The sequence below is a fragment of the Lithobates pipiens genome, unplaced genomic scaffold (genome assembly GCF_037356315.1).
Source record: "Lithobates pipiens isolate NorthernLeopardFrog02 unplaced genomic scaffold, aLitPip1_a1.2 Scaffold_16, whole genome shotgun sequence".
Classification (NCBI taxonomy): Eukaryota; Metazoa; Chordata; class Amphibia; order Anura; family Ranidae; genus Lithobates; species Lithobates pipiens.
The window spans coordinates 639,125,423-639,149,244 of record NW_027507748.1 but is presented as its reverse complement, the minus strand read 5'-3'; the positions used below and the strand labels follow the sequence as shown (position 1 = coordinate 639,149,244).

The 23,822-nt window shown below is 45.5% G+C and overlaps 1 protein-coding gene across 5 annotated transcripts in view; it reads right to left on the bottom strand.

Moving 5' to 3' along the window:
* LOC143984010 (uncharacterized) overlaps positions 1-23,822 on the bottom strand; it is a 179,881-nt gene that overhangs the window by 139,927 nt on the left and 16,132 nt on the right. For 2 of the 5 annotated variants that reach the window (XM_077484263.1, XM_077484267.1), the window contains exon 2: positions 9,660-9,697. The exons of 1 other annotated variant lie outside the window; for it this stretch is intronic. In XM_077484263.1, the coding sequence (XP_077340389.1) occupies positions 9,660-9,697 (38 nt within the window). Of the gene's footprint in view, positions 1-9,659; positions 9,698-12,308; positions 12,387-19,276; positions 19,294-23,822 lie in introns of those variants that run through there. 2 more of the 5 variants (XM_077484264.1, XM_077484266.1) reach the window with 2 other exon arrangements.

The window sequence follows — 23,822 nt, the reverse complement described above, 5'->3', positions numbered from 1 at the left end:
TCCAACGTCCAACCTGGGCCTTCCAGGCAACAACATGTGGAGGGGCCCAGCTTGAGACAGGTATTGCATTGTTGAACATATTTCTTGTCGTACATTTAATGATGTTACCTAGATGTTCTTATTGATCAGTAAGTTGTGATTTAACAAAGTGGTTTACATCTCAATAGACAGTAGTGAGCAAAAATGTTTGGGACGAGAATGAAAAATGCTGGGCTCAGAATGATAGTCTGTTCTATTTGGTAACATTCAATTTTCAACAGTCATGAGCACAAAATGGTGTGATTGATAAGCAAAAAACTAAAACTATGTCCAATTTTCATACACAGGAAGACCTCAGCTGGGGGGATGCTGTGGAAAGTGGCAGCTAGGAGGTCGACCATCGCCCTCCTTCTCCTCCTCCTCCTGCCACAACTACAGGAGCCCAGCCACAGCCTTGAAGGAAGACGAGAGAGTGATGGCCTGGGTTCAGTCTGGTCTGACAGAAGATGCAGCCTCTTGAAGAACCACATCCTGGGGACATAGATGGCATCTGCTTTTCCTGATCTCTAGGACTTCTGGACCAGACTTCTCTCCCTGAGATATGTACTCCTCAGGCCACCAATTTTTATTTTTCAAATTAGTTCATGTCTGGCCTGGGGGCCAAAAGCTTCGCCAAATTGACAAGTTTCTCCAGCGCTGCCTTCCTCTTTTTGTGGTAAGTTGAAACCCAAAACACACCCCAAAACACACCCCAAAAAATGCAAAGATGAGCAATCAGACAAAAAAGGAGATGTTGATGAAAAAACCAACCACAAAATTCCCAAAAAAAAACAAACAAAAAAAAAATGTGTAGATGTGACGATTTAAAATATTGTATTGCTGAAATGAGTAAAAAGTACTAAAGAAATACGTTCGGGAGAAGTGTATGTGACTATGAGCATCAAAAGAAGTTAATTCTTGCAGCATTGTAAAGAACAAGAGAATGCGCTTCATGAAAGAATTTTTAACATTGCAGCGTGACGAATGTGCTATATCGATTACGAGCAGTAGTTTTACCTGAGCGAGCGCTTCCGTGTCTGAATTTGATTGTGAGCATGCGTGGCACCTTGTCCGTCGGGAGTAGGCTACACATGATCGGAGTATGTCCGATCGGAGCATTTTGTAGGAAAATTTTACCGGCAAGTAGGAAAAGTTGAGAGTATGCGACGGAAACAGTCCGATGCAGACCACACACAGTCGGAATATCCGACAAAACGGTCAGATCGGAAACATTCCGTCGGAATCTCCGACCGTGTGTACAAGGGCTTAGAGAACTTTGAGATATAATTGTTGAACCATTAACTGATTTTTAATTAATCTCTTTTAACAGTAGAAGTTACTCATGCCTGGATGACAGCTAATATTGACCTATTCACTAGAAGAGTAGTAAGGAACAAGCTGGCATCTACAGGCCAGTGGGTTTATATGTAGTATTAAAATTAATGTAATCACTCTTAAAAAGAAGGATCAATGATCTTCTTTCAAAAACACACAACTCGCTAGATCCAAGACAGTATGGCTTTACTGAGGACAGATCATGTCAGACTAATCTGATTGAATTTTTGACTATTACTATTATTATACAGGAGTTATTTAGCAACAGTTTGTGCAGCGCTTTACAACGTGACGACAGACAGTACAGTTACAATACAATTCAATACAGGAGGAATCCTGCTCGTTAGAGCTTACAATCTAAAAGGGAGGGTCAAGTAATACAAAAAGGTAATAACTGTGGGGGATGAGCTGATGGAGGATATAAAAGTACAGCTGCTAGGTGGAGGCAGGGTAGGCTTCTCTGAAGAGAAACATTTTCAGGGATCGCCTAAAAGTGCATAGAGTAGAAAATAGAGAACGGGTTGATGATTGTGACATTGATCTCAGAGAATTCAGGGGAAGGGGTACATGGGGGAGAAAATATTATGAGCTTGGTTTTGGACAGGTTGTGTTAGAGGAAGTGGCGTGACATTAAGACTGATATATGAGGTCAGTAAATTAGTGATGTGTGAGGACACTGATGTTGTGAGATGAGGGGTAGAGAGATAGATTTTTTGTGTCATCAGCAAAGAAATTACTAAAACTGAGGTGGAGCTGCCAAATCGAACGATACCACATCCCAAATTAATATGAAAATACAGAGCAGTGGAAGAGGTAACCAACCTCCAGGGACTTTTAATGGTATCAATTGCACATAGTATTTATAGGGAACCACTTAGGATCAAAAGAATAGACCAAAGATAAAAAATCTCTGAGTTTATTAACCAAAAAAAGAACAATTTATGCTAAAAACACAATACGTGGAGATACGTCCAATGAACAATGATTTTCGACAATTTCGTGTGAACTCGGTCAACATAATTTATACCACGCTTGACATGTTTTACTCAAATCGAGTTTCATCAGGAGCTTTGTGTAATAAATGTAGCGTTGAAATTCTGCAATAGGTTCAAGAAAAACAACAAATTGACGATAAACAATAAGTAAAGAACCCCAGAGGATCCTCAAAGTGGATAAATGGGAACGTCTGGATCAGACGTCTGGATCAGACGTGTACTATGTGCAATTGATACCATTAAAAGTCCCTGGAGGTTGGTTACCTCTTCCCCTGCTCTGTATTTTCAGCATAGAAATTATATTGAAAGCCATGGGAAGCTACCAGCTGACCGAGGGAGGTGGTGTAGATTTAGAATTTCAGAGGCCCTAGAATAGAACCTTGGGAGGATCCTGATGGAAAAAGGAAGAGGAGAGGAGGAAGTAGAATTGTAAGTGACACTGAAGGTGTGGTGGGACAGGTATTATGAGAGCCAACGAAGACCATGGAGACCAAAGGAGTAACGTTTTTTGAGGGGGGGGGGGGGGGTGGTCATCTGCTTCAAAGGCAGGTGAAAGGTCCACAGGTAGAAGTACAGAATAGTGAACATTAGTTTTTGCTGTTAGTAAATAATTTGTGAGTTTTAGGAGAGCAGTTTCTCTGAAGTGTTGAGGGTGAAATCCAGATTGAAGGATCAATAAGGTTATTCTTAATAAGATGGTCACTCAGTTGGTTGTAGACCGGGCGTTCAAAGAGTTTGGGGAGCAAGGAGATGGGGCATAGGTTGTCAAGATTGGTGGGGTCCAAGTAAGGCTTTTTAAGTCAAATAGTTTGGACCAAGGTAGTGCTGGGAACATATCCTATCTTGGGTCCAACATAACATTTTAATATAATTCCACATAATGATTCCACACTAACCATGTAACTATGATCTCTTCAAAAAGCTGTACAAGCTAGGACAAAAACTTTGGGTTATTCTGTGGATATGCAGTTCACTAAGGCTCGGTTCACACAGGGGGCGATGCGAGGCGACACGACTTGCCGCGCCGCGACCTGCCGCGACCTCAGCGGCGACTTGCAAATGACTTCTGTATAGAAGTCAATGCAAGTCGCCCGAGGTCGCCCAAAAGTAGTACAGGAACCTTTTTTCTAAGTCGGAGCGACTCGAGTCGCTCCTCTTAGAACGGTTCCGTAGTACAGAACGGGGGCGACTTGTCAGGTCGCGGCACGGCAAGTCGTGTCGCCTCGCGTCGCCCCCTGTGTGAGCCGAGCCTAAAGGATAGATATCAGTATGGTTGTAAATGGGGTTCAGTCACTAATGGTACTACGAAGCTCTGTACTAGGACCTGTTCTATTTATTCTGTTTAAAGCGGGAGTCCACCGGGACTCCGCGTTTTTTTTTTTTTTTTAAAAGCCAGCAGCTACAAATACTGCAGCTGCTGACTTTTAAATAGTGACTTACCTGTCCAGCGCGCCCGCGATGTCGGCACCCGAAGCCGATCGCTCGCTCGTGCCACCGCCATCTTGGGTATGGGAATCAGGAAATGGAGCCTTTCGGCTTAATTTCCCGGTTCCCTACTGCGCATGCGCGAGCCGCGCGGCGCAATCCGGACGGTCCCCGCTGCCTCTGGGAGCTGTGTGTTTCCCAACAGGCAGCGGGGCACTTGCTGAAGGGGGCGGGCGCTTGCGGAAAGGGGCGTAACGTACGCCCCTTTCCGCAGAGAGCTAGCCCGGAAGTGGGTGCAGTTACCTGGATTATCCAGGTAACTGCACCCCCCTCCCCCCTGAAAGGTGCCGATTGTGGCGCCAGAGGGGGGGGGATTCCGATGAGCGGAGGTCCATTTTAGGGTGGACCTCCGCTTTAAGTGATATAACTGAATGTTTGCTGGGCACAGTACTGTATGCCTTTTTTTCTAATGACACAAAGATGTGCAATGGGGTTTATATTCCTAGAGGTGTTTTAACATGGAACATGATTTGGTATTTCTGGAAAATTGGTCGAAGCAGTGGAAACTGCAGTTCAATGTTTCAAAATACAAAATAATGCACTATACAAAAAGGCATCCTCTCAGAGTACAATATTGGGGGGTTCAGTGTTGGCCAGAAGTACAAAGGAAAAAGATATATATATTTTTTATTCCAAATGATGCAAAATAGCTAACAGTTTGGTTGTGCAATGGGAAAAAGAGAATAGAATTCTAGGGTATATCATTGGATGGGTCCAGTCGGTCTTCTCCTCCGATCTAAGGGCTAAAGTGGGAGGGGCCAAGATCCCCTCTGATGTCAGCCGGGGAGGTTACGTGACTGCTGTGCTAGCCGCTCAGCCCCTCCCACTGTAGCCCTTAGAGGTGGAGGAGAGCAGCTGGAGGTCACGTGACTGGTCATAAAAGATTTTAAATAAGGTATTTACAGGCATCATTTTATACAAATATTTACACAGTATATGATGGATTGATAGAACAGAGGGAGTGGCAGTAATAATTCTTTATTTTTATTGCCAACTACTAATAGCAGCAGGAGGGGGGTGGAGACGGTTCACACACACAGTAATTGGCAGGCAGGGAGGGAGGGGGGAAAGGGGGAGAGAAGCAGGATGACCATGGTAATCATGGATCAGCAGCCAAGATTACCGTGGTTAGCACACTAAGAGGGACACAGGAACAGGCAAGATCAACCAGGTTTTTTACAGCTTAGAGAGGGACAACAGTAATTAAATCTAAACATATTTGGGACAAACATAATCTATACTCAGACAAAAAGGTTAAATACAAAACAGAAAAACATCTAAAAAAACGAAATAAAAACGAAATAAAAAAAAAAGGGGGCAGACTCAAAGGGGGGTATATTTTTAAAACAGTGCATCTGACAAACATTCCCTGTGGGTAAATCTTCCTAGTGCATCTGTTAAATAACTGTGATGGATTTTTTCCTCATAAGAGAATGGTAGAAGTCACATTCACTGCTTTATAAATAGACCCGTCCTTGTTTTTCCATCATTTTCCTATGTTTTTGAAAATGTACAAAAAAATTGTATAGCATGCAGGCCTAATGATTTGTAGGAGGCAAAAATGTTATGCTGATCTTTAATTTATCTGTCATACTACACATGCAAAGAACAAACTGAACAAAATGAATATAAAATCCTTGTGGTTTAATTATATATATTTTTTCCCTGCAGTGCTCCTTTAATATGGCCTAATCTGTGACATTATGAATACATTATGTAAAATAAATTAATTAATTTTGGGAACGCTACCACTCTCAGTACCCCATGTCCATACTATGGGTAGGGTTGCCACCTTTTCTTCAAGCCAAACCCGAACACTTTAGCAGCACAATTTTTTTTTCCAGTGGAGTATACACTATAGGATTATAAAAGACCTAGGACACCTTTCAGTGCCTCAAGGAGAGTAGAAATGCAGTGCACTAGGTGCGCCACAGTGAACGGCAAGTGTTTACATTGGGAGGGGCTGAAAGGGACATTGTTAAATAAAACGCTTTTAAAAATATGAATTGACCTACCTTAAAAGCAGACAGTGTCAGTCAGTAGAGCAGAGGACAGTATCAGTAGGGCAGTGGATGGTGTCAGTAGGACAGTGGATGGTGTCAGTAGGGCAGTGGACGGTATCAGTAGGGCAGTGGATGGTGTCAGTAGGACAGTGGATGGTGTCAGTAGGGCAGTGGACGGTGTCAGTAGGGCAGTGGACGGTGTCAGTAGAGCAGTGGACGGTGTCAGTAGGGCAGTGGACGGTGTCAGTAGGGCAGTGGACGGTGTCAGTAGAGCAGAGGACAGTATCAGTAGGGCAGTGGATGGTGTCAGTAGGACAGTGGATGGTGTCGGTAGAGCAGTGGACGGTGTCAGTAGGGCAGTGGACGGTGTCAGTAGAGCAGTGGACGGTGTCAGTAGGGCAGTGGACGGTGTCAGTAGGGCAGTGGACGGTGTCAGTAGGGCAGTGGACGGTGTCAGTAGAGCAGAGGACAGTATCAGTAGGGCAGTGGATGGTGTCAGTAGGACAGTGGATGGTGTCAGTAGGGCAGTGGACGGTGTCAGTAGGGCAGTGGACGGTGTCAGTAGAGCAGTGGACGGTGTCAGTAGGGCAGTGGACGGTGTCAGTAGGGCAGTGGACGGTGTCAGTAGAGCAGAGGACGGTGTCAGTAGAGCAGAGGACGGTGTCAGTAGAGCAGTGGATGATGTAAGTAGAGCAGAGGACGGTGTCAGTAGAGCAGAGGACGGTGTCAGTAGAGCAGTGGACGGTGTCAGGACAGTGGACGGTGTCAGTAGAGCAGTGGATGGTGTCAGTAGGGCAGTGGACGGTGTCAGTAGGGCAGTGGAAGTTGTCAGTAGAGCAGTGGATGGTGTCAGTAGAGCAGTGGACGGTGTCAGTAGAGCAGTGGACTGTGTCAGTAGGGCAGTGGACGGTGTCAGTAGGGCAGTGGGCGGTGTCAGTAGAGCAGTGGACGGTGTCAGTAGAGCAGTGGACGATGTCAGTAGAGCAGTGGGCGATGTCAGTAGAGCAGTGGACGGTGTCAGTAGGGCAGTGGGCGGTGTCAGCAGGGCAGTGGACGGTGTCAATAGAGCAGTGGACGGTGTCAGTAGAGCAGAGGACGGTTTCAGTAGAGCAGTGGACGATGTAAGTAGAGCAGAGGACGATGTAAGTAGAGCAGAGGACGGTGTCAGTAGGACAGGGGACGGTGTCAATAGAGCAGAGGACGGTGTCAATAGAGCAGAGGATGGTGTCAATAGAGCAGAGGACGGTGTCAGTAGAGCATTGGACGGTGTCAGTAGAGCATTGGACGGTGTCAGTAGAGCAGTGGACGGTGTCAGTAGGGCAGTGGACGGTGTCAGTAGAGCAGAGGACGGTGTCAGTAGAGCAGAGGACGGTGTCAGTAGAGCAGAGGACGTTGTCAGTAGAGCAGTGGACGGAGTCAGTAGGGCAGTAGACGGTGTCAGTAGAGCAGTGGACGGTGTCAGTAGGGCAGAGGACGGTGTCAGTAGGGCAGTGGATGGTGTCAGTAGAGCAGTGGATGGTGTCAGTAGAGCAGTGGATGGTGTCAGTAGAGCAGTTGGACGGTGTCAGTAGAGCAGAGGACGGTGTCAGTAGAGCAGAGGACGGTGTCAGTAGAGCAGAGGACGTTGTCAGTAGAGCAGTGGACGGAGTCAGTAGGGCAGTAGACGGTGTCAGTAGAGCAGTGGACGGTGTCAGTAGGGCAGAGGACGGTGTCAGTAGGGCAGTGGATGGTGTCAGTAGAGCAGTGGATGGTGTCAGTAGAGCAGTGGATGGTGTCAGTAGAGCAGTTGGACGGTGTCAGTAGGGCAGTGGACGGTGTCAGAGCAGAGGACGGTGTCAGTAGAGCAGTGGATGGTGTCAGTAGGGCAGAGGACGGTGTCAGTAGGGCAGTGGATGGTGTCAGAAGGGCAGTGGACGGTTTTAGTAGGGCAGTGGATGGTGTCAGTAGAGCAGTGGACGGTGTCAGTAGAACAGTGGACGGTGTCGGTCATTTTTTTATTTCTTTTTTTACAAATGTATTTATTTGGTGGAATGTCAGGAGACTAAATAGGCCCCTGATAGCTCACTTTTGAAAAAGAGAAAGGGACAGAGAGTGGATTCTCCAGTTCCTTTCTCTGAAGCATAATAAACATAGTAAATGGGAACAAATTGACTTTTTCTGATTGTGATTGGTCTCCTGCAGCTTCAGTGAAAGTTGTGACAGACTGTGGTCACACTCCATCATCTTCATTGTACCATACAGGGTTAAGGATGCTGAAGCTTTGGGAGGAGGAGAGCAGTGCAGCTGGAACATGAAAACATAGAAGTAAAAGTGGTAATTTCCCCCCAGCAGTGCAAGGGTGGACTTTTCCCTTTCCTGGAGATGGGCTGTATTCTGTATGTCTCTTGCAGTTTATGCTCATGACAATGTCAGGAATATACTGTGACTTTTCAGGTTCTACATATAAGTATTCCACATTATCAAAAATAATAATTTTAAATAAGATATAGTGTGTGTGGAATACATCTATGTGGAGCCTGAAAAGTCCCACTATATTCCTGACATAGCCAAGATCTTTACTTTCTCTTTCAGTAAAGCTGCACTGCAAGATGCAGAACAGGATTACAGCACAGAATCATACAATTTGGAAGGCAAAACAGGTTGGGACTCACAGGAGGAGAATATACAGTGTGGCATCCATTCTCTGTTCTCTTCAGTCTGCCCAGGGTGAGCCTTGATGTCTGCTGGGCAGGAGGAAGCAGTGATCAGGCTGCAGTCTGTGTAGGGTTGCTTTCTCCGCCCACCTGTAGAGGACCTCTGTTAAAGCCCCGATCCAGCCTGAGAGGAGCCTGTGCTCAGGGGAAAGGCTGTGCTGCTGCCATAGAAAGGAAGCTGGCAGTAGACATGGGCACATCCTCCTCCCTGCTTTTGGATTCTTCAGCTGCCACCCCTTGTCTGGGCCCGCCCACCGGCTCCCTCCTGCATGCAATCATTGGCAGGCAGTGTGGGCTCACTGAAGTTCTTCGGACCCCCCTGCACTCAGCATTAGTGCGGGGTGGACTGACACTATGCCATTAGTGACACAGGGAGGGCAGACACATCATCCACAGAGCAGGCTCATCACTCTTGGGCAGTCCGGTCTGAATGATGTGTACGGGTCTGGAGCAGATGAAAACCCGTACACATCATTCAAAAACCAGACTGTCCGGGTGAAACCCGTACAGGTGGCAACCCTAACTGTGGGTCACACGTATGATTGCAGCAATCTCCCTTCCTACACCACTACATCTACTACCATACTTGCCGAATGTTTTCATTCTGGTAAGACAAGTCCTGATTTGTTATTAAAAACTTAGTTGTGATTAAGGAAAATCACTGTGACTCTGCTTACTTAGAGAAAGGAATTAAGCAAGAGTTGAATTTCTGCTTTGGTTTTACTATACAGGGAACTGGACATCCCAGCTTGTGCACTGGGCCTCAACATACAATTGTAATGTTTAGTGGTTGAACTTGGGTAACATTTTGTTTAAACATTTACAGGCTTTTCTGCCTGTCTCCACAAATCTGCACTTTTCATGCAACCATATAAAGCCCCTTCCCCCTAATACTGGATATGGACAGGTCTGCATCGTGAGCTATTGGAAGAAAAGGTAATACAGATCTTGCATTTTTGTAATTTTTCTCCAGAAGATGAGGTCCTCTGATCCATGTCCCCTTGCACTCCTTGGAAGGTGTCACATAAAATGAGATTTACATTATTCACAGTAGGAAAAACTGACCACAGAAATAACACACATTCATTCATGATGTATTACTACTTGTTAGATGAAACAATATCACTTACATATCATCAAGGTTTGTCCTAGATGGTCCTGGGACTTCCTAGGCATCAATGGAATCAACAAATACTTAATATTCAAATACTGAACAGTGTCAACATTCACATAAATGTGTAGAAACATTTTAATACTGCAAAAAAAAACAAAAAAACAAGTATACCACATGCTATTTTATGCAAAAGTGTTGCTTACTGTAGGCTGTAGTTATGGAATTACCTAATCAGAAACCTTTATCTAGAGAGCTTTTAAACAAATCATCAAAACAGGTTGCTCATTTGTAATAATTTTGCATATACACGCACACACACACACACACACACAATCACAGAATTAGGCCCCTTTCACAGGTGGTCCAACCAGGTCTGCCTATCATTTTTTTTTTAGGTAGACCTGATCGGAAGCATCATGGGCTTCTATGGGTGGCTGAATGCAAATAGACATGTGTCCATTTACATCCAATTACCTCCAAGTCTGTTCCAATCCCAAAAAGAACGGAAAAGGTTTGCATCATTTCCCTTGCTTTCAGACCTAAACATGATGAATCTGATGTGGCCACTGAGTCTGTCCAGCATAGAAAAGGTCTGCATCCTTTTCAGTATTTTCAGACCTACAGTAAGGCCTCATGCACACAAGACGCTGTTCAACGCGTGTTCAGAGGCAGTTGGACACTTTTTTCAACTGCCCCTGAACTCATTCAATGTTATCCTATGTGTCCATGTACACAGTCTAGTTTTTTCCCGTTTTTATGCAGTTGCGTTTAACCTCGTTTTTTCAGAAGCAAAAAAATGGGTTCAGATGCAAAAGTTTTCCACTTTCAGACGCAAAACGCGTTTTAGTTTATAAGCGTTTTTACATGAAAAATCTCAAAAATGATGGCAAATGATGAAAAACCATTAAAAAAATATTTTAAACAATTGCAATTGCAAGTGGACAATCCACAAGTTGTGGCAGGTGAAGTGGCAAGTGACGTGGCAAGTGGACAATCCACAACTTGTGGCAGGTGACGTGGCAAGTGGACAATCCACAACTTGTGGCAGGTGACGTGGCAAGTGGACAATCTACAACTCGTGGCAGGTGACGTGGCAAGTGGACAATCTACAACTCGTGGCAGGTGACGTGGCAAGTGGACAATCCACAACTCGTGGCAGGTGACATGGCAAGTGACGTGGCAAGTGGACATTCCACAATTTGTGGCAGGTGACGTGGCAGGTAACGTGGCAAGTGACGTGGCAAGTGGCCAATCCAGAACTTGTGGCAGGTGACGGGGCAAGTCACGTGGCAAGTGGACAATCCACAACTTGTGGCAGGTGATGTGGCAGGTGAGGTGGCAAGTGATCTGGCAGATGATGTGGCAAGTGACGTGGCAAGTCACGTGGCAAGTGGACAATCCACAATTTGTGGCAGGTGACGTGGCAGGTAACAAGGCAAGTGACGTGGCAAGTGGACAATCCACAACTTGTGGCAGGTGACGTGGCAAGTCGACAATCCACAACTTGTGGCAGGTAACATGGCAAGTGACACGCTAAATACAAGTACACTGCTGCTCTCACAGCTGCTGCTACTCACTCTGGTCTCACAAAATGGCTGAAATAGTTAATAATACGCTTCTAGACGCAAACGCGGTAAAACGCGGTATAACACTGCTAAATCGCGGTAAAAATTGCGGCAAAACGGGTGTTTTTAAACGCCGGTTTCAGCGTTTAAAAACATGTGTCCAGCAGAGTTTGCACTGGCGTCTCGTGTGCATGAAGCCTAAATGTGATGGATCTGATGTAGCCTCATGTAAACGGATGCAGGTCCATTTACATCTGGTTGCCCATAGGTCTAACCCAAAAGTCCAGAAAGCTCTGGTTCCTTAAATGGAACAGAAAACTCAAAAAACAAGGATGTCATAAAAGTGAAAGGTATTCCATTCTGCTGTGATTCAAGTCGTTGTAAAGGCTCAAGGTTATTTACCTTCATGCACTCTATGCATGAAGGTAAAAAACCTTTTTTGTGCAGTAGCCTCCCCAGTCCCCCCTAATATTTACCGGAGCCGCATCTCGATCCAGAGTGTGCATTGTGCATGAGAGCAGTGGCTCTCCCGGGTCTCTCCCTTCTCACTGGCCGAGACAGCAGTATGAGTCATTGACTTCTGCCAATCACAACCAGTGAGCCAATGAGGAGAGAGCAGGGGCGGGGCTGAGTCATGAACTGTGTATGAATGAACACACAGAGCACCAGTGGGGGACCTGAGAAGAGGATTGGGTCGGCTCTCTGCAAAACCATTGCATACAGCAGGTAAGCATAACTTTTTTTTTTTTTTTTAATCTGTCATTAATATTACTTTCAGTTAACATATGTTCAAGGATCTTCTGCTTACCAGACTAGATACCCATGTGAAAAGTGCCCCAATTGCTGCAATTACAGTGGAAGATACTGAGTGCAACCCAGAGAACCGTGCCTGAAATACTGATCCTTCTCTACTCTAAGGAAGGAGCAAGAAGAGTTACAAAAAACCCATCAGGTACAGTAAGGAGATCTGAAAAGGTAGTTCACAGGACTGCTTGTTGGAATAGGTACACACACTGAACAATAATACTGGTTCTTGGAGTAGCTATTGCATGCCTGAAATAGCAATGTTTGATATATTTACAAATGATCACAGAACTGACCATGTCTTCTTCATCTGTATGATTATCCAGCAACTGGTGTGATCCCCTTTGTTCATCATCTGAGGCAAAACGCATTTCCTGACGCCTTCATGGCAGCACACACTGGGTTGTGACTCCGCCCCACAACCTGACAGGATTGGATTAACTATAAATTTGAAGGGGAGACACCCTGCTGCATTCTCTTTTTTATCCTCACCTGACAGGTTGGACGGACGGAGTTTTCCTGTTACAGATTTACAGATGAATAAGCCTCTACCGCATTCGCCCCAGCAGGTTCAAGCCTCTCCTGTTTGGAAGTCCCTCCTGTACAGTCTCTAAAGGAGCTTCTATAGAGGGAACCCCCGCTCTGGTGGTCTCAAGGGGCTACTGGATTTCTGGCATTACCAAAGCTTTAACCACTTGCTTACTGGGCACTTAAACCCCCCTCAGTCCCAGACCAATTTTCAGCTTTCAGCGCTGATGCACTTTGAGTGACAATTGCGCGGTCATACAACACTGTACCCAAATGAAATTTTTATCATTTTTTTCCCACAAATAGAGCTTTCTTTTGGTGGTATTTAGTTACAGCTCGGAGTTTTATTTTTTGCTAAACAAACAAAAAAAGATGCAAAAAAAAAAAAAAAAAAAATCATGTTTTAATAGTTTGTTATAAAATTTTGCAAACGGGTCATTTTTCTCCTTCATTGAAGTGCGCTGATTAGGCGGCACTGATAGGCTGCATTGGTGGGCACTGATGGGCTGCATTGGTGGGCACTGATGGGCTGCATTGGTGGGCACTGATAGGCTGCACTGGTGGGCACTGATAGGCATAGTTAAGGCGGCACTAATAGGCACAGATAAGGCGGCACCGATGGGCACAGATAAGGCGGCACTGATGGGCAAAGATGGGCACAGATAAGATGGCACGGATGGGTGGCACGGATAAGTGGCACGGATGGGTGGCACGGATGGGCACTGATAGGTACCACAGATAGATGGGACTGATGGGCACTGATAGGTGGCACTGATAGGTGGCTCTGATAGGTGGCACTGCTGGGCACTGATGGGCGGCACTGCTGGGCACTGATGGGCGGCACTGCTGGGCACTGATGGGCGGCACTGGGGTGCAGCACCTGAGGCAGATTTTGGGTGGCACTGTGGGTGGCACTGCTGGGTGGCACTGTGGGTGGCACTGTGGGCACTGCTGGGTGGCACTGTGGGCACTGCTGGGTGGCACTGTGGGCACTATGGGCACTGCTGGGTGGCACTGACAGGGGGGCACTTACTTTATTTCAGGATGGCACTGCGGGTGGCAGGTGGGCACTGGCAGGGGGCAGGTGTCCTTTTAAATTGCTGGCCGTGTTCGGGACTGATGTCCCGAACACGGCCGCCGGCGATCTGCTTTTTTTTTTTCTCCTCGCGCTGTCAGCGCGAGGAGGAATACTAGCCGATTGCCGGCTCCGTTTTATCACATGATCAGCTGTCATTGGCTGACAGCTGATCACGTGATAAGGGGTCGGGATCGACCCCTTACACGGATCGGTGATCAGGCGAGTCTCACGGACTCGCCGATCACAGAGCGCGCCGCGCGCGCCCCTCAGGGGGCGCGCAGGCCGCTCGTAACCGGGACTACGTCAATAGACGTAGTCCCGAAAATGTGGGTCCGCGCTATTGCCGTCATTTTGCAATAGCGCGGATCCCAAGTGGTTAAAGAAGCTTTTTTACCTTTGCAGTGGACTCCCCTTCTTCCTTTGCCTATTAATTCCTCTTATTTAAATAATATCCATCTTTTATTCCTATAGTAAGTGGTGGTTTATATTCCCTTTTTTTCTCTACCTTTGGGATTGCTGTCTCTTGTAGTCCCCTGTCATGGCCGCCGTTTGTTTCTCCTTCAGTGGTGTTTTCTCTATGTTGTAACTCCAGCCTAGATGGCGCTGTTCGGCCACTCTGAGCACGTGCAGTGCTAGTGTTTTTTATTTTTTTTCCCCCTATGTTTTCAATGTGTGTTCCCTTATCCAAAATGGCGCCGGAACACTCGGGACGCTTCTGTGCATGCGCAGAGCGTCAATTAGCCGCCACAATGGCGCTATTTTCAAATACAGAGCTGTATTTCTCTGTGATTCTGCTGTGCAATCTGCAAAACTTAAGGAAGGTTGCTGCCTCTGCATGTGGATCACTCTGCAGTCTCCAGGTAAGTCCCTGTGGGACTCCTATATATATTATTATTATTGTTATTATATTGTTTCTTGCAGATAAACTTTGTTAATAAATAATATATATATTTATAAGTGAATTGTGTGTGTGTGTATGTGTATGTATGTATATATATGTATATATGTACACATTATTTCTCTCTATATCTCAGACTGTCCTTCACCCCTTTTTTTCTATGGAGTCCACTGCCCACGCAGACCACCATCAGCAAGTTAGGTAAGAGGCTTTACCGGGCAAGGTAAGTATTGAAGGGGAGAAAAAAAGAGTGCCAGACGTTAAATGCTGCATTTTTTTGGCAGCCCGTCTAGATCAAGAGGCGCAAGTTCCAGCCATGGGAGAAGGTCTAGCCATACGTCTAGCAGGATGTCCCGCAGGAGCCGCTCAAGATCTCCTTCATGGCACTGAAGACACAGCCACTCACAACATAGCTACTCACGCCACAGTCGATCAAGTCGCAGGAGATCTCCTTCCTCACAATGTCAAAGCCGCTACACCCAACCTGCAGCAAACGCTTGCTGGGTATGCGGCGCTCCGGCACTGCCAGATAACTTGCCTGTCGCAGACGCAAGAATTGCTACAGATCTCATAAGAGAATCAGTGCGGGAGTCCATACTGGAAACAACAACACCAGCATTAGATGGAGCTGCTCCCAGTACATCTTCAGCAGACCCCCATCTCAGTCAGGCATCACAATCTTCCTCTGAAGATGTCAGTGGGCTTTGATTTTTCCCTGGTGGAACCCTTTGCAAAGGGCGTTAAAGAAGCATTCGGCTGGCAAGATGATGCGGCGGAACCTCAGAAAATACGGAAATATTTTCCAAACCTAAAAAGAGATCCGTTATCCTTCCCATTTATAGTGGAGCTGGAGGATCTCATTAAAGACGAGTGGGAGAGGTCTGACAAAAGATCTAGTCTTACAAACAGATTAGCCAAGATGTACCCTTTAAAAGAGTCAAAAGTGAAGCCTTTAATTAATGCTCCCATCATCGATTCCTCATTAATGTGCCTCACCCGCCACGTCACACTACCAATCGAGGATGCTGTTTCCTTTTGGGATGTGCTCGACCGAAAGATGGACCTAGAATTGAAGAAGGCATATTCCATGGCTGGGGGAGCCTGTAGACCAGCAATTACCACAGCAGCAGTGGCCACAGCCATCTCAGGATGGGCATCTAAAATAGAAAAAGACCTACAAGATGGCATTGAAATGGGAAAGATTATTTCCTCTCTGCAAGAAGTCAAGCTAGCAGAGGCATCAGTAGATATTATAAGATCTTCAGCCAAGGCTATGCTGGCCTCCGTAACAGCGAGAAGAGCGCTATGGCTCAAACCGTGGATGGCCGATACAGCATCAAAAATAAATTGGTGCAGAATTCCATATGATGGCGCAAATCTGTTCAGGTGCCAAGTTAGACTCTGCCATATCCAAGGTAACAGGAGGGAAGTCAGGCCTGATCCCCTCCAACAGGAGACCCAAGACGCAGAAGGGATCTGTTTACAGACATAATCTTCTGGACACATATAGAGAGTCCAGGTCCTACTCTCCTGGTAGGGAATTTAGAAGGGACTGGAAAAACACAAAACCTTCTTTTCTAAGGATACAGAAATCTAAGGCCACCCCGGCAGGGGAACAGAAGGAACTTCACCAAGATCTAGTCAGACCATATAAAGGATTTATGGACATCCACAATCCGAATCGGACACAGGTGGAAATTCAAAAACGGACTCCCACCAAATCATTTCCAGGCAACCAGAGTACCATCCTCAGTACCCCAAAGGATTCTGCTAGTAAAGTACGTAGCAGAATTGAAACAAAAGGGAGCGATCCTGGAGGTCCCATCATGCCAAAAGGGAAGAGGGTTCTACTCTTCCTTGTTTCTGCTAAAAGACAGGGGATTTGTGTCCTGTATTAGACCTCAAGATGCTCAACAAGGATATCAAAGTGGAGGCTTTCAAAATGGAAAACCTTCAATCCATACTTCTAGCAATAAATCTGGGCGATTGGATGCTTTCAATAGATTTATCGGACGCTTATCTGCATATACCAATTCATCCGGCCTTTCAAAAGTTTCTCCGGTTAGCCATAAACCAACATCATTTCCAATTCCAGTGCCTCCCATTCGGCATCTCTTCGGCACCCAGGACATTTACAAAAGTATTGTTACCGTTGGTGGCTTTCCTCAGAGAAAAGGGATTACGCGTCCACCATTATCTGGACGACATCCTACTTTTAGCAAAGGATCAAGAGACGTTGATTCATCACCGAGAGATCCTCCTTACATCCCTCCAGAAGTGGGTGGATAATCAATTGGGAAAAGAGCTGTCTGCGACCCACACAAAATATGATATTTTTAGGGGCAGATCTAAACACCAAAACAAACAAGATACAGCTCCCACAAGAGAAGATCCGGCCTCTGATACAGAAAATGCAGAAGCTGCTATCAAGGAATCACTTACCAGCCAGAGCCTGTCTGAGTGTACTAGGGTCCATGTCCGCAACCATACCCATGGTGCGATGGGCACAGTGACACATGAGAACCTTACAGAACTCATTCCTCAGGCAGTGGGATGGAGTCTCAATGCGTCAGCCCATCTTCATCTCCAGATCGGTGAAGCAATCGATATGGTGGTGGATGCACCCGAGCAATCTCAGGAAATACAAACGATAGTCCCTCCAGACCCGGAAGTAGTCACTTCGGATGCCTGCCAGAGCGGTTGGGGGTCCCACTATCAAGACCAGGCAGCCCAGGGCCCATATTCAGGCTCAAGGTTTGGTCTCGAACATTTTAAAGCTCAGGGAAGCCATTTATGCCTTAAGGGCATTTGCACCATTTCTGACGGACAAGAATGTGCTAATTCGAATGGACAACCAAGTAGCAGTGTCTTATGTTCAGAAGCAAGGGGGTACCAGGAGTGCCACCTTGATGGAAGAAGTTCGGCCCATCTTGGAATGGGCTCAGATACATCTAACAAGTTTAAAAGCAGTGTATGTCCCAGCAGCACAGAACATACTACCCGACTGCCTGAGTCGAGAAACGCTATCCAACAGCGAGTGGTGGTTGAACCCTCGGACTTTCTCCCTCCTTACGGAAATCTGGGGAATGCCGGAAGTAGATTTAGCAGCCACTCCGACGAATACCAAGTGCCACAGATTCCTGTCAAGAGGTTCATTCCCATCGGTGGAGGGAGTGGACTGTCTAGTTCACCCATGGAACTTCAAGTTGGGGTATATATTCCCTCCAACTCCGTTAATTGTGAGGTTCCTATCCAGGCTTAGGAGATCCTCGGTGACAATATTTACGATTATTCCACTATGGCCGAGGAGGCCGTAGTTCACGACTCTTACAGCTCAGCCTTCAACCTCCAGTTCCTCTCCCAATAACTCTGGATCTTCTGTCTCAAGGTCAATTTTTACATCCTGCATCAGAGAAATTGCACCTGATGGCCTGGAGATTGAGAGGGCTACACTAAGAGCACAAGGCTGTTCTCATGAAGTCAACCCTGATGCAAGCCTGGAAAGCAACTACCAATACCATCTATTCAAAGGTTTGGGGAAGATTCTGCTTCATGGCACAACAGAAAGGATGGAATTCCCTTTCTCCGCAACCCTCTCAGGTCCTGGAATTCCTCCAGTCGGGGGTCAACAAGGGTCTAAGCTTAAGTACCCTAAAGGTTCAGGTATCAGCTCTGTCAGCTAAAACAGATACTAAGTGGGCATTCCACCCATTGGTAATCCAATTTACAGAGCTAAACATTAAACCCCCCAGGAGGCCAGTCTTTCCATTATGGGATCTTTCAATAGTTCTCCATGCTTTCGCTTCTCCTCCGTTTGTTCCATTTGAAACTATCTCTTTATGGGACTTGACTTTAAAACTGTCTTTTCTCATTGTGATTACATCAGCTAGGAGAGTGTCGGAGATCCAAGCATTAAGTTAGTTCTCTTTCCTGACAAATTAGTCCTCAGACCTTCCGAACACTTCATACCCAAAGTGGCAACTTCCTTCCATTACAACCATCATCCTTCCATCCTTCACGGACGATCAGGGTAATCCTCATCCACTAGATGTCAAAACAACCATCATGAACTACTTAACTGCTACCACCTCTTTTAGGAAAACTTACTCTCTTTTGATCATTCCCCATGGAACCAGGCGTGGGCAAGCCGCCTCCTCATGCACTATTGCATCCTGGTTAGTCAGAACCAATAAAAAAGCTTACTCCACCCAGCATACGGCGATTCTTGAAGACATCAGGGCTCATTCAACTAGGGCAGTGGCTACCTCTTGGGCAGCGTATTGCAGGGTCTTACCAGAGACAATATGCAGGGCAGCAACGTGGTCCTCCAGGAATACCTTTATTTCCCACTACAAGGTGGATTCTGCTCATTTATCCATGGCCGACTTCGGCAGATCCGTCATTAGAGCCAATTCTTCAGCATTATAAGGAATAAATATTATTTTACTTGCCCCCACCCAACTGGCGAGTTATTTCCCAGTGTGTGCTGCCATGAAGGCGTCAGGAAAATGGAAAATTGTATACTCACCTTTCCGTAATTTTCCTTTCCTGACGCATCTTCATGGCAGCACACAGTTGCCCTCCCTGTTTCTTTTGTGATGATATTTACAGAGAATGCAGCAGGGTGTCTCCCCTTCAAATTTATAGTTAATCCAATCCTGTCAGGTTGTGGGGCGGAGTCACAACCCAGTGTGTGCTGCCATGAAGATGCGTCAGGAAAGGAAAATTACGGAAAGGTGAGTATACAATTTTCCATTTTCTGCATTTTGCATAGTTCCTGAAAATAGGATAAAATGTAAATTGCAAATTGCATTGTGTGCAATGGATAACTTTAGTAAACTGCACAAAAGCACTGTAAAGTCTTAGGCCTCTTGCACACTGCAGCTTGAAAAAGCTCAGTACAGCTGTTTTTTTTTTTTACTGAGCTAAAATACAGGCCATTAATTGTAATGTGCCTATGCACACAGGCGCGCAAACAAGCGACGTGCATTCTTCAGTAAAAAAATTTAAATAATTTATGCCTCATGTGCTTAAATGTGCATGATTGCACACAAATGCCCATTCACATATTGTGCAGAACAAAAATGCGAGAATACGTTTTCTCGGGTGTGCATGAATTTGCGTGCAAATCTGCGAAAACGCATATGCGCCAATATGTGCGCAAATACATACAAAAAAAAGACGGCTGAAAAAAAAGATGCTCAAACAGGAATATCGTGTGCAAGAGGCCTTAACCACTTAAGGACCGCCGTATTGCCATTGTACGTCATCGCAATGGCACAGGCAGGCACAAGCACGTACATGTACGTGCCTGCCTTCCAGCAGGTGGGGGGTCCGATCGGACCCCCTCCCGCTGGATACGGCAGTCCGGTTCGCTTCAGGAGCGATCCGTGATGAGGGGATGGCCGTTGGTTTCTGGCCACCCCCTCTGGATCGCTCCTGGCCAATGAGAAGCTTCCTCCCACTGTGTATTGTATACACAGGAAGGAGGAAGTGATGTCATTCTCCTCGGGCGGTCTTTTTGACCGGACTACGAGGAGAAGACAAAAAGTAAGTGCACCAAAACACTACTCTAACACATAGGTACACATAGGTACACAAACCCCCCCCCCCCGATCCCCCCCCCGTTTGCCCCCCCCTCCCCCCCCAGTCACAGTGTCACTGATTGCATTGATCATTTATTTACAGATCACTGCATTCAGTGTCAGTTGTAACAGTAAAAACTGTGAGGGCAGTTAGTGTTAGGTCCAGGGTAGCCCCCTACCCCCCCCCAAATAAAGGTTTAACCCCCTGATTGCCCCTAGAGTTAACCCTTTCACCCCCTTTTGCCAGTGTCACTAAGCGATCATTTTTCTGATCGCTGCATTAGTGTCGCTACTGTCGCTAGGTAGCTAGTTATTTTTTTAGGTTCACCGCCAGGTTTTTATATCGCTAGGTACCCCGATATACTACCCAATAATGGTTTTAACCCCCTGATTGCCCCTAGTTAACCCTTTCACCCCCTTTTGCCAGTGTCACTAAGCGATCATTTTTCTGATCGCTGCATTAGTGTCGCTAGGTAGCTAGTTTTTTTTTTTAGGTTCACCGCCAGGTTTTTATAGCGCTAGGTACCCCGATATACTACCCAATAATGGTTTTAACCCCCTAATTGCCCCTAGTTAACCCTTTCACCCCCTTTTGCCAGTGTCACTAAGCGAAAAATTTTCTGATCGCTGCATTAGTGTCGCTAGGTAGCTAGTTATTTTTTTAGGTTCACCGCCAGGTTTTTATAGCGCTAGGTACCCCGATATACTACCCAATAATGGTTTTAACCCCCTGATTGCCCCTAGTTAACCCTTTTACCCCCTTTTGCCAGTGTCACTAAGCGATCATTTTTCTGATCGCTGCATTAGTATCGCTAGTGTCGCTAGGTAGCTAGTTTTTTTTTTTAGGTTCACCGCCAGGTTTTTATAGCGCTAGGTACCCCAATATACTACCCAATAATGGTTTTAACCCCCTGATTGCCCCTAGTTAACCCTTTCACCCCCTTTTGCCAGTGTCACTAAGCGATAGTTTTTCTGATCGCTGCATTAGTGTCACTAGTGCCGCTAGGTAGCTAGTTATTTTTTTAGGTTCACCGCCAGGTTTTTATAGCGCTAGGTACCCCGATATACTACCCAATAATGGTTTTAACCCCCTGATTGCCCCTAGTTAACCCTTTCACCAGCGATCACAGTATAAGTGTCACTGGTGACGCTGGTTAGCCAGTTAGTTATTTAGGTTCCCCATCAGGTTTTTATATAGCGCCAGGGACCACCATATACTACCTAATAAAAATTTGAACCCCCTGATTGCCCCTAGTTAACCCTTTCACCACTGATCACCGTATAAGTGTTACGGGTGACTCTGGTTAGTTTGCTTTTTATAGCATCAGGGCACCCACCATTTATTACCCAATAAAGGTTTAACCCCCTGATCACCCGGCGGGTGATATCAATTAGGTTTTAGGGTCAGGGTCTGCGTCGCCCCAGGCAGCGCTAGGTTAGTGCCAGTACCGCTAACACCCACACGCAAAGCACAAACCTCCCGTAGTGGTATAGAATCTGAACAGATCAATATCTGATCTGATCAGATCTATACTAGCGTCCCCAGCAGTTTAGGGTTCCAAAAAAACGCATTGTTATCGGGATCAGCCCATATACCTGCTAGCACCTGCGTTTTGCCCCTCTGCCCAGCCCACCCAAGTGCAGTATCGATCGATCACTGTCACTTACAAAACACTAAACACATAACTGCAGCGATCGCAGAGTCAGGCCTGATCCCTGCGATCGCTAACAGTTTTTTGGGTAGCATTTTATATTTAAATCCGGAAGGCAGTGCTTGGTTTTCGGGGTCCCGTACGTAGCTAGGCTCCCAAAAAGTCCCCCACATGTGGTATCCCCGTACTCGGGAGAAGCAGCAGAATTTATTTTGGGGTGTAATTTGACTTATGCCCATAGCATGTGTGAGCAATATATCATTTAGTGACAACTTTGTGCAAAAAAAAAAGTTTGTAATATTCCCGCAACTTGTGGCAAAATATAAAATATTCCATGGACTCAACATGCCTCTCAGTAAATAGCTTGGGGTGTCTACTTTCCAAAATGGGGTCATTTTGGGGGGTTTTGTACTATTTTGGCATTTTATGGCCTTCGAAACTGTGATAGGTAGTGAGGAGTGAAATCAAAAATTTGCACCCTTAGAAATCCTGAAGGTGGTGATTGGTTTTCGGGGTGCCGTGCACGACTAGACTCCCAAAAAGTCCCACACATGTGGTATCCCCATACTCGGGAGAAGTAGCGGAATATATTTTGGGGTGCAATTCCACATATAACTATGGCATGTGTGAGCAATATATCATTTAGTGACAACTTTTTGTAAAAAAAAATTTTTATTTTATTTTTTGTCATTATTCAATCCCTTGGGACAAAAAAAAAAATATTCAATGGTCTCAACATGCCCCTCAGCAAATAGCTTGGGGTGTCTACTTTCTAAAATGGGGTCATTTGGGGGGATTTTGTGCCATCTTGGCATTTTATGGCCTTCAAAACTGTGATAGGTAGTGATAGGTAGTGAGGAGTAAAATAAAAAATGTATGCCCTTAGAAATCCTGAAGGCTGGGCTTGGATTTCGGGGTTCCGTACGTGGCTAGGCTCCCAAAAAGTCCCACACATGTGGTATCCCTGTACTCAGGAGAAGCAGCAGAATGTATTTTGGGGTGTCATTTCACATATGCCCATAGCATGTGTGAGCAATATATCATTTAGTGACAACTTTGTGCAAAAAAAAAAAAGTTTGTAATATTCCCGCAACTTGTGGCAAAATATAAAATATTCCATGGACTCAACATGCCTCTCAGTAAATAGCTTGGGGTGTCTACTTTCCAAAATGGGGTCATTTTGGGGGGTTTTGTGCTATTTTGGCATTTTATGGCCTTCGAAACTGTGATAGGTAGTGAGGAGTGAAATCAAAAATTTGCACCCTTAGAAATCCTGAAGGTGGTGATTGGATTTCGGGGTGCCGTGCACGACTAGACTCCCAAAAAGTCCCACACATGTGGTATCCCCATACTCGGGAGAAGTAGCGGAATATATTTTGGGGTGCAATTCCACATATAACCATGGCATGTGTGAGCAATATATCATTTAGTGACAACTTTTTGTAAAATTTTTTTTTTTTTTGTCATTATTCAATCCCTTAGGACAAAAAAAATAAATATTCAATGGGCTCAACATACCCATCAGCAATTTCCTTGGGGTGAATATAAAGGGGTGGGTCCTGCGCAAATCGTGCCACTCAAATAAAATACACAAATTCAAAATAATATAAATATGTGCATACATACAATGCCGTGAAAAAAAAATATAGTCCAAAAAACAGCACGCATAAAAATATATAAAAAATATATAAAAAAATGGAAAAAAGGTTTAATGATAGAACAATAATAAAATGTCCGCTACTCAAGGCTCCCAGAACTCTCACCTTTAAATGAAGTGAATAAGCAAATCAAACAAACTCCAGGATTCTCTTATTTCATTCATAAATAATAAATAATAGCCATCAGGAAATCCAAAGGAGGGATGCAATGATACAATTCCGCCACTAGAGGGCCAGTCCCAGCTTCCAGAACAGGTGAAATGGATCTTCACTTCTATTTCACAGTGTATGGCTCAAAATAAGAGAGAGGAGGGGGAGAGAGAGAAACAGGAGACTTCCATAGTGTAGTAGTTTAAAAAACGGCAGGTAGATTTATTAAAAAGCAGTAAAGACTCTCACATTTTAATTGCA